The sequence below is a fragment of the Lepidochelys kempii genome, chromosome 2, assembly GCF_965140285.1.
Source record: "Lepidochelys kempii isolate rLepKem1 chromosome 2, rLepKem1.hap1, whole genome shotgun sequence".
NCBI lineage: Eukaryota > Metazoa > Chordata > Testudines > Cheloniidae > Lepidochelys > Lepidochelys kempii.
In genome coordinates, this window is record NC_136381.1 from 228664174 (window position 1) to 228676184 (window position 12011).

A 12011-nucleotide genomic window follows, 5' to 3' on the forward strand; every position below is an offset into this window, starting at 1 on the left:
CTGAGACAGCTACGTTACATTTCCAGGTGCTATGTTACATTACTTTCTTAATATTAATTTTCCTTGTCACCAGTTGTTGTAGCTGTTGACTGCTGCAGTTGCCAGAGATTATTTTCTGATGAGATTACAAATTTAGCTGACAAAGCTAAGTGTTAATGTAATAGACTTCTGTAAGATACCTGATTTGGTACTGCACAATATTTTGATTAACAAAACTAGAACAATACAAAATTAACATGGCACAAATTATATGTATTAAAACCTGGCTAACTGACAGGTCTCAAGAAAACCTGAAAACGAACTTTGTGTAAACTTGTCTCTCTCTCACCAATAGACATTGGTCCAATAAAAGACATATTATCTAACCCACCTTTTCTATCTGGCTCTCAACATATAATTGTAAATGGGCAATAATCATTGAGCAACTGTGTTTCTAGTGGGGTTCCTCAGGGATCATTTTTGGCCCTACACCAGTGGTCCCCAAACAGTGGGGTGCACCCCCTACGGGGGCACGGAGGAATGTTCAGCGGAGGCGCAGCGGGGCTTGGGCCAGTCCCTACAGGGTGCGGGGAAAGAGTGCCACCCAGCCCTGCTCTGTCCCCATCTCTGCTCCAGCCCTGGCCCCGACCGCGGCTCTGCTCCCAGCCCTGGGCCCAGCCTGGGCATAGCCTCGACCCCCAGCCCTGCCCTCAGCCCTGGCCTTGGCCCATGGCCCCACTCCTAGCTGCAGCACCATCCATCGCCATGGCCTGGGCCTCTGGCCCACGACCGCAGCTTCGGTCCCTGACTGCGGCTCCTGGAGGCACGGGCAAATTACATTAGCGGCAAGGGGGGCACAACTTAAAAAGTTTGGGGACCACTGCTCTACACTATTTAACTTTTTTATCAATGACCAGGAAGAAAACAGTTTGCAGATGACACAAATATTAGGGGTATGGTAGATAATGCAGAGGGCAGGTCACTAATACAGAGCAATCTGGATCGCCTGGTAAGCTGGGCATGAGTAAACAATGTGCATTTTAATAAGGCTAAATGTAAATTTATACCTCTAGGAACAAAGAATATAAGCTTTAGTTACAGGATGTATCCTGGGAAACAGTGACTCTGCAAAAGACTTGTGGGTCACAGTGGATAATCAGCTGAACATGAGCTCCCAGTGTGATACTAAAGGGCTAATGCAATGGATGAATAAACGGGAACACTGAGTAGGAGTAGAGAGGATATATTACTTCTGTATTTGGCATAGGTATGACAGCTACTGGAATACCATGTCCAGTTCTACAGATCACACTTCAAGAAGGATGCTGATTAATTGAAGAGGAGCCCCGAGAATGATTAAAGGACTGGAAAGCATGCTCAATAGTCAAAGATTCAAGGAGCGCAATCTCTTTAGCTCAACAAAGAGAAGGTTAAGAGGGTAACAATGTGTAAGTAGCTACACAGGGAACAAAAACTTGATAATGGGCTCTTCAATCTAGCAGAGAAAGATATAATAAAATCGAGTGGCTGAAAGATGAAGCTAGACCAGAAGTTCTCAAACTGGGGGATGGGCCCCCCGGGGGGGCACAGAATGTATTCTGCTGGGGCGTGAGAAGCTTTGGGGGGGGGGGGGGGAAATTAACTTACTGCACACATTTTACCCACAGCAATGAACAACTAGCAAAGCCGATTCCTCCAGACTTATGAGGTCCTCAGATGGCGTTGTGCATTCCGACAGATTTCTGTTAAGCTTGCATAGCATTATACAAAGTCGTTGCCATCTGCACATTAATCCATTTGCTATGGAGCGGTGTGCACGTTTAATTGTACGCATGGACCACAATCGCAGTTTTGCTTTTGCTTTTGCTTTTATTACAATGTATCGTTGGCTCATTTGTGCAACAGAAAAAAAATAAGTGAAAAACAAAGAAGCTAAAACTGATTCAAGTGAAGCACTGCAGCCACATATATTGGTATTCAGTAGAACTTCAGAGCTCCGAATAGCAGAGTTACAAACTGACCGGTTAATCATGCACCTCATTTGGAACTGGAAGTATGCAATCAGGCAGCAGAGACCAAAAAAACCCCAAAACTGTACAGTACAGTGCTTTGTGAAATGTTAAGACAAAAAGGAAGTTTAAAAAATTTGACAAGGTAAGGAAACTGTTTCTGTGCTTGTTTCATTTATATTAAAATGGTTAAAGGCAGCATTTTTCTTCTGCATAGTGAAGTTTCAAAGCTGTATTAAGTCAAGTTCAGTTGTAAACTTTTGAAAGAACAACCATAACGTTTTGTTCAGTTACGAACATTTAGAGTTACAAACAACCTCCATTCCTGAGGCACTCGTAATTCTGAGGTTCTACTGTATGTACTTGTTTGGCGGCGGGGGTGGGAGGGAGCTGTAAATTCCTACAGACACACAGAAAGGGGGCGTGATCAAATAAGTTTGAAAACCACTGAGGTAGACCAATTCAGACTGGAAATACAACACAGATTTTTAACAGTGGGGGTAACTAACAATTGGGACAATTTACCAAAAGTATGGATGGATTCTTCATCACTGGCATTTTTAAATCAAAACTTGGTATTTTTCTAAAAGATATGATCTAGTTCAAACAGGAATTAATTCAAGGAAGTTCTATAGCCTGTGTTACCCAGGAGGTCAGATTAGGTCCCTTCTGGTTTTCTAATCTATGAATCATGAATGGGAGGAGAGGTGGTCTATCTGATTATTAGTGATGGGGGAAACAGTCCAAAATATAATTTCTCTGTTCAGAGGTGTTCAACACTATGAAAATTCTTCAGAATACCTGCTCTGAGATAATGTAACTATAGACATGTTGGGACTGATGATGGTCTTATGAATTCCAAAGAGTGTTTGAAATTTACTAGTAGTTCCTTTTTCTCTTTCTTTTTTGCAAGGCCACCTGACTGTCAGATTGCCATCACCTGTATTATTGCTCTTCAGAAAAAGAAAGAGACTAGAATGTATGCTCTCTGGGGCACAAACCGTGGGTAAAATTTTCAAAAGTTCCTAAATGACTTAGGAGCCTAAATTCCTCTTTCAAACCTGACTTAGACAATTAGGGGCCTAAGGGCTCATCTACACAGCAAGTTACTATGTGGCTAGCCAGGGTGTGAATCTACAGTGCACCTGCTTGTCACACGCTCCAGGACTTTCATTGGAAAGTGTCCACACAGGGTATTTCTGTGTGGAAAGATGGTGCATCGTACAGTCACACTATGACTTGCCACGCAGTAACTGGCCGTGTAAACAACCCTTAAGAATCATTGCACATCAGTGGGACTTAGGAGCCTCAGTCACCTGGCTGCTTTTGAAAATTTTACTCTTGTGTTGTCTGATTTGTTCTTCAGCGTCTAGTAGATTTAGGCTTCTGAGCACTATCACAATACAAATACTAAGTCATCTTCAGCCTGTCCAATACGGCAGAATATGATACCTCAAGATAACTGAGTTAAATCTAAGTTCTTATTTGCTGTAATCTTATTTATGTGATTGTTTACTGAGCCAGCCATAACAAAACGAGTAATAAAACTGGTCCCAGCAATTCATAAATATAAAAATGTTCAACAAAACACTATTTTCATAGATTCCTCCTCCTTTTCCAATTTGTTTAGCTATTAAAATATGTAGGCTTTGCTCAGTCAATAAACACTAGTACTTGTGGGTTTCATATGCAAACGTTGGGCCTGACCCTGAAAACATTCTTGTAAATAACCCTAGTCACATAATAAAGTTATGTAACAAGAATAAGGAAGGGTTGAGCCTAAAGCTCAGCACTTCACAAGATCAGGCCCTATCTAGCTCACTTTCTGATTGTTCTCTGCAAAAATACTGATGTCTTATATTCACAAAACTAGATGTATCAAGATGTATGAGAAACTCATAGGAAATATTTTACAACCTTAAAAAAATCATAATTCAAAACATACCCAATTCTTCTTCTCTTTAGCCCTTTGCAGTAACTTATGCTGCAACAGTTTTCCAATCCCATGTTCAAACTTTTTAACTATGTCCTCAGTTCTTTGATATTCTTCTTGATTTAGGAATGGTTTTACTGTAAAAAAGGAAAATGTATATAAATACAGATTCATATCAACTCCCCCCGTGCCCTCCCCCATGCAGACCCTGAAGCTGACAGAACGCAAGAGAAATTTTTAAAATAAACACAGATGTCTTTGTTGGAAGAAAAATATATTTTAAAAAGGCCAGAGTAAGTTCTAGGAAATCTTAATGTAAAAATACATTTTAAAAAAATGTAAGTTAAATAAGACTATCACTCCTCTCAAATAAGAGTGGATACAAAAGGCCCGCAATATCAAATAAGTGATTAAATTAAATAAGAGACTGAAAACAGAAATATTTAGGATCTAAGCTGGTAGATACTATGGAGTTCTGTGACTTTGCAGCTCCCATGGAACTCATTCACTAATTAAACTTGTCTCTACTTTGTTTGTGGGCACAGTACCAGCCTAATACACTGGGTGAGTCCACACAGTTGAGAAACACACAGCTATCACATTATTGCATCAAACATAAGCTACTTATCTTCACCTTCAAAGCCCTTCATGGTCTAGCCTGCAGCCTGTCAGGGTAATCTGCTGGCCACCACTTCCCACAGCTCCCATTGGCCGGGAATTGCAAATTGTGGCCACTGGGAGCTGCGGGCGGCCGTGCCTGTGAATGATCAATGTAAGCCAACTGTCTTGCGGCCTGCCAGGGGATTACCCTGATGGGCCACATGCAGCCTGCGAGCCACAGGTTGCCCACAACTGGTCTAGCCCCAACCAACCAGTCATCTCTCAATTCACTTTCTAGATAGATACTTACCTCCAATTGGGCAATGATGCCAACCTCCAATGCCGCCTGGTTAAATTTTCAAACAAGCACCTTAGTGTTTTCTCCCTTGCTGCCCCTCATGCTTGGAAGAAGCTCCCTGTAAACATCTGCAAAGTTACCTCCTTATCCTACTTCAAATTCCTCCTTCAAACTCTCCTTTTCCATGATGCCTACAAAAACTTGGTAACGGGTGTGCTGAGACCACTGCCTATTATACTGACCAATACCATCTCACTGTTTTCTTGTACTCCTCCATTTGTATTGTATCATCTGTTGGATATTATACTCAGACTGGAAAGCTCTCTGGGACAGGGACCATCTTTTTTGCTCATACTCTCTTAGCAGCCATACGTAGGCTTTATAATTAATTAAATTAGATAACCTCTTTCTTTAAGTTCCTGATAGTCTCCTGCTCATCACAAAATCTCCTTGGTTAAAATCTAGGGGCCTGATTCTCCAATGTTTTGCACCTTTTGTAGACATTTACACCTGAGGGAAGTGAGTACAAAGTGGATATCCAACTCTGCTATCCTGATTTAGTAGCTCAATATTTCTGAAATACTTTGGGCAAGGCTGCTGCTTTTGTAAGTAAGATCCCTGTATTACCCTTGAGATTGCATGACCATTTATATTGGTTAATACTCTTCTAAGTTTACTTGTATGTTCATAAGATATGTTTAATGGAAATATAGCTATAATGGTCTTTAGAAACACTAAGTCTAGTTGTAATGTTTCCATGGGTCCAATATCTTTTTCTGGCATTCTTTTTCAGTTTTGTATAATTTAGGGGTTTTTTTTTTGGGTGCTTTCAAATTTTCAATGTGTGTGGAAGGATTATTATGTCTTCATATAAAACTTTTTATATTTGTTTTGTAGGCTTTCCACCCCAGAGTTGTAACACCCTCACTTATATTTTATACAATATATTCCTTTATCTGGTTTGTCATTTGATGTTTTCAGAAAAGAACCTATGAGTATAGTGCTCATTCTTCATAGTCTCGTGAACAAGTTATTCTAGAGCACAGAACAGTGGTGAATGGTCTGCTGACACTTATCTATTTGTGCGATTAGACTGAATTTTCGACTATGTTCCTAGCAACAGGGAAAAAAGTCAATCCTTGTGTGGGGTAGAAGGTAGGATTTTGGTCTAATGGAGTCTTTCTCCAAACATCTATCCATATGGGTTGCTGAATTATATTTCTCAATCATCATATTTTGGGTATCTTGGAATTTGCACTGAGTAGCATGGGATCTGACACATTTCCATTGTAACAACTGATCTCTCCTTAGTAATTATCCCTACATCTAAGAAGGTGATTTTTATGTAGCACGGCCAAAGTTTTTCACAGGAACTAGATGTTCTACGCAACACAAGTCTTGGGTATCCCATCTGGCTAACCATGAGCCTGTGCTGTTGTGTGTAGGTATATATTTCTTATGGTGTTGCCAAAGTAACTTCTTGTTTACAAAGACTGTGTCTACACTACAGACTTCATGTAGCCACTCCATGCCAGGAGGAAAAACTACCCGCAACGAGCGGTGGTGGCTATGTCAGCAGAAGAGTGTCTCCCGCCGACATAGCGCTGTCCCCACCAGCACTTTTGTCAGTGAAATTTATGTCAGTCAGGGGGGTATTTTTTCACACCCGTGACCGACAAATTTTTTTACTGACAAAAGTGCTAGTGTAGACAGACTGAGATTAAAGCTCCTTTTTTCCTCTCTGGTTTTGTGAGGAGTATACACAACACACCCAGAAACATGGAATTTTTGCCAAAAAAAGAAAAAAAATCATTCTTACCTTTTATTTTATGACTATTTAAGACCATATTTGAGTTTGATTCCTTGTATAGTCCAACACCACATATTTTACACCAGCATAATTTTGCTTAATAAAAATGTCAGTGTGGCTACACATACTTAATCCAGTATAGTTTCCAATAAATTTGAAGTCAAGATCTTTTAACTCATTGGGCACAGTACTAAAATGGAGACTTCAACTCATCCAGAAATAAAAATCAGGTTTCACAAATCTACTAAATTGTATTCCCTCAAAGCCTGACCCTACAGTGAGTTCAGCAGTGAGGAGTTCCACTGAATTCAATTTTTGCATTGACTTTAGTGGGGATCTGTGCAGGCATAGAAGCCTGCCTGTGTGACAACTGCCATCTCAGTCAATATACCAGGCATTGAATAGGGGACTTCCAGACAGGGTGGACCAATTTAAATCACCATGACAAAAGCCTAAATTTAAATACTCCATTTTAATCAACTCTTCCATTTGTACTTCAGTTATTTTTTAAAGAAAGATGCATTCTCATTGGTTAATCTAACCATTAAACATGTTGATTTACAAGTAAATAGAGCCTTTTAGACTAGATTTGGTACATCTTTTTGGTACCTAGGAGGGTACACAATAACTATATACATTTACTGAAGTAATGACATAACTTAGTATTTTCAGATTCTTATAAACTGTACATTTTTAGTATGCTAGAAAATAGAAAATGACAGATTACTTATTTACTAGATAACTTTTTGCTCATGATTTGTGTCAAGCTGCATTAAGATGGTAAGTGGAATATAATTAAACACGCAACACAGCATAAAATTTATTTTTATTAAACAAAACAAGCCTCTAATGCAGCACATGACCTGTTGTGCCATATTCATAAAGCTTGACTTCAAAAGTTAAATATTTTCCCCCGATTCATTCTTTATTAGAAAAACAGTCTAACCTTGAGCCTTTAATGCAAAGTTTTTGATAGAGGCTTATGGATTCAGCATATATGTTTTATTTGAAATGTTTTACAAGATTATAAATAGCATAGGCATTAACATTTTGTATTAAATTTAGATTTCATTTTAAACAGGTTTATTGTTAAAAAGAAAATTAAATAAAAAAAATTATAATTTTTGTATCCACCCTACCTCCAGACCTGAGAGCTAAAGAGCCAGGATTGCAAGCTGAGAGCTGTAACAGACACACATTTTGTGCAGCTCAAGCATAGAAAGCGACACTACACATATTGACCAGGATCCATGTCTATATGTGCATGGAGTTCATTGCAGGATCAGGACCTTAAGCTGCATCTTTCTCTCGAAGTCTTATCATACTAGATTGATAAATATACGTATGTTGTTTGACCTTTTGGGATTTATGTGGGTGAGTGGGTGTGAGGGTAAACAGTTGAACTAACCTCATTAATAATGTTGAGACCTGCCAAGTTAAATGCAGGGCTGCATGTACAGTTCAAGAGCAAAAGTGTGTAAAACTCTCAGAGCTTTAATTCAGGTATGCTTTATTTATTAATTTGGAGAGATAGGTTTGATTTATAAAGTTCAGTTGTACAAAATCACAGCACATCTTTAATTCCAGTCAACTGCACTAGAGATAGAAAATAAAGTGGGGTTATTTTTGCAACAAATAAATGTTTGAGACACTTTTTTTTTAAAAAAACAATATACCCATTAATTTAGCGCTCTGCATCAAAAAGAGTGACATAATAGCCTTAGACTTAGACCTTAGCTAGGCCCAGCTACATCACTCAGGGCTCTGAAAAATGTCACGCCCTATGTGATGTAGTTAAGCTGCCCTATCCCCCACCGTAGACTAAGCTAAATCGGTGGAAGAAATCTTCTGTCAACCTAATATCACCTCTCAATAGGGTAGATTTACTACAGTGACATTGCAGTAGTGTCTATATATACTACAGTGGTGTAGCTGGAGCACGGCAGCTGTGCTGCTGTAGCATTTGTAGTATAGATATACCCTCAATTAACCATAGCAATGTAGGACTTCTCTTCATTGCAACAGTCAGCTTGAGTTAGTATACTCAAGTTACTTCACGCAAGCTACCCTAGCTCAAGTGAAGGTGATCACGCAACAAAATAACATTTGAGCTACATAGTGATTTGATTAGTAGAATGATTGCATTAGCAGCTGATGAGTTGTAACTTGAGCAGCTGCATTTCCACTGCTTTACAAGCTAGAGTAGGGTGGGCAAACTTTTGCTCACAAAATTGGGGTTGGGGTATGGGAGGGGGTGAGGGCTCTGGTTGGAGGTGCAGGCTCTGGGCTGGGGCCAGAAATGAGGAGTTCAGCATGCGGGAGGGGGCTCAGGACTGGGGTAGGGGTGCGGGCTCTGGGATGGGGCTGGGGATGAGAGGTTTGGGGTGCAGGAGGGTGCTCTGGGCTGGGACCGAGGGGTTTGGAGGGAGATCAGGGCTGGGGCAGGGGGCTGGGGCATGGGGAGAGGCTCAGGGGTGCAGGCTCCGAACGGCACTTACCTCAAGCGGCTCCCTTCTGCACCTCCTACATGGAGGCATGGCCAGGTATCTCTGCACGTTGCCCCATCCCCAGGCACCACCCCTGTAGCTCCCATTGGAGTGCCAGAGGGGGCCATTGGAGCGCGTAGGAGCCGGAGCGAGGCCATGCTGCAGCTTCCAGGAGCCACGTGGAGCAGCCCCTGACCCTGCACCCCGGCTGGAGCGCCAGAGTGGGGCCCTGCCACGCTTCTGGGAGCCGTGTGGTGTAGCCCCCGACCCTAAGGAGCACCGGAGTGGGGCAAGCCCCAGCTTCCACTCCCCAGTGAGAGCTCACAGGCCAGCTTAAAATAGCTCACGGGCTGGATCCAGTCCAAGGGCTGTAGTTTGCCCAATGCCCACCCCTGAGCTAGAGCATCAGAAGCACTCTAACTTCAGCCCACCTTCTGAGAGTATGTTTATATTGCAATAAAACACCTGTGGCTGCCCCAAGTCATCTGACTCAGGCTGGAGGGGCTATAAAATTGCAGTGTAGAGGTTTAGGCTCCGAGCCCAGGCTCTGGGACTCGGAAGGGGAAGGGGAAACCTGAATCAGCTGACATGGGCTAGCCACAGGTGTTTTATTGCAGTGTAGACATACCCTGTGAGTGTCTCTACACTGCATACTAACCCCAGGCTCTGACTCAGGTTTGAGCCCAAGTCTCACTTCTATTCACATGCAAATCAATCTGGCTCAGGTCCTAGGACCCTGCTAGAGTCTGAGTCCCGCTGTGACTTGGGTCCAACCCCTGTCATTTTGTAGTGTGGATGTAGCTTAAGCCGCAGACCAGAGTCAGAAAGTCTGTGTAATGCAGTCTGGATGCGTTAGTATGTCTGAGACACAGGTCCAGCAATTGTAAAACCAAGGTTACAATACAACATGAAGCACAGGCTTGGAAACAACAAGTCCACAAGCCTGGGCCCTACAGTCTCAGGTTCACAACACAATGTAAACATACCCCAACAGGTTAGCATGTTCAGGCTTAAAGCACTGCTTTAGTGGAGCTAGAAACTTGTGTGTGTATATGGATGGGAGTCAGGTTAGGGGCAAAACTCATATCTTGAGCTAACAATGCAGGGAAGACACAGCCATAAGGGGCAAGATCCTGCAACCACAAAACCAACTGGGACTTTTCCACTGATTTCAATGGGAGCAGAATTGGATGCAAAGTGAGTCTGGGGATTTGGGCACAGATCCACAAAGGTACATGGAGGCCTTAGTCTGAGTTTTAGGCACCACTGCATCCATGAAACTCTTGTTCAGCTATCATCTAACCTCGCTCGGTGCCTACATTTCTAATGTAAAAGTTCCTTAGGTGCCTAAGTTTCTGCCTCTGAGCACATGCACTGCTGCCTCACTCTAGGCATGCAGATGCTTATCTCCTCCCAAAGCCCCAGTGCAATCTATGAACTGGGGGTGAGGCAGGCTTCTGCCTATTTCATCCGAGGGCCCCAATCCAGTAGGTGTGCTTAGAAGACGCCTACCAGATCAGGTCCCACTCCAAATCCAGCCACCAGAGGAGGTGGTTCCATCACCACCCACCTTACAACTTTAGGCCACTGGATACAGCGTTCACCTGGGATGAGGGAGTCCCAGGTTCAACAGCCATCTTGAACAAAGGCCTCCCAAACTTCTCAGAAGAGTGTTCTAACCACTGAGCTATGGGATAGTCTCTCAGTGTCTCCTGTTGAAGCTGTTTCATTTTGGATAAATACTTAGAGTCACGGAGGTGAGGGGGGAGAAAGAATGAAGAACTCTATAGCCTAGTGGTTAGGGCAGCTGCTTGGGTTGTGGGAGACCCAGGGGCCACTCCAACTGCTCTCATTATTTTGCAGCTGTTCTACTGTATATAAATAATGAAAGAGTGAATGGAGCAAGGGAACTGGACTCTGGGTCTCCCACAACCCAGGCTAGAATGTCATTCTCTCTCTCACCCAATGACTAATTATTTATCCAAAGTGGAACAGCTTCAACAGGAGAGACTGAAGGAGACCCATACCAGAATATATCATAGCTAAGTGTGAGAGATCCCTGTTCAAATCCTTTCTCTCCATCAAGCAGAGGGGAAGCTGAACCACCTGTTTCTCCTACATCCCACGTGAGTGCTCTAACCACTGGGCTAAAAGTTATAAGGTGGGCATCTCCTCCTCCAGCCATTTTGGGTAAGGGAGGCAGGTACCTAACTCATTCTCACAAGAAATGGCTTAGACTAGGGGCGGGCAAACTTTTTGGCCTGAGGACCACATCGGGTTTCCAAAATTGTATGGAGGGCCGGTTAAGGGAGGCTGTGCGTCCCCAAACAGCCAGGTGTGGCCCGGCCCCCGCTCCCATCCAACCCCCCCTCTCATTCCTGACTGCCCCCCCGGGACCCCTGCCCCATCCACCCCTACCTGTCCCCTGACCACCCCTGGACCCTCCAGCCCTGACTGCCCCCCGCCACCCCATCCAACCCCCCCTCTCATTCCTGACTGCCCCAAGACCCCCGTCCCCATTCAACCCCCATGTTCCCTGCCCCCTGACCGCCCCAACCCCTATCCACACCCACGCCCCCTGACCACCACCCTGAACTCCCCTGACCTCTATCCAACCCCCCCGTTCCCTGCCCCCTTACCGCGCTGCCTGGAGCGCCAGTGGCTGGCGGTGCTACAGCTGCGCCGCCCAGAGCACCAGGACAGGCAGCCGTGCCACCCTGCTGGAGCCAGCCACGCCACTGCGAAGCACAGCACCAGGTCAGGCTGCAGCTCTGCAGCTGCACTGCCTGGCAAGAGCTCACCATGCAGAGCATTGCACCAGCGGCCCAGGGAGCTGAGGCTGCGGGGGGGTGTGTGGGGGGGAATGGGAGGAAGGTCAGCGGGGGAGGGGCCAGGG

General features: G+C 43.8%; 1 protein-coding gene across 2 annotated transcripts in view; it reads right to left on the bottom strand.

Moving 5' to 3' along the window:
• Positions 1-12011, bottom strand: part of CROT (carnitine O-octanoyltransferase) — a 35510-nt gene that overhangs the window by 19975 nt on the left and 3524 nt on the right. For both annotated transcript variants that reach the window (XR_012157567.1, XM_073334087.2), the window contains exon 3: positions 3934-4058. Coding sequence is in view for 1 of the 2 variants with exons in the window: in XM_073334087.2 (XP_073190188.1) it covers positions 3934-4058 (125 nt within the window). In the remaining variant the exon portion in view is untranslated. The remainder of the gene's footprint in view (positions 1-3933; positions 4059-12011) is intronic.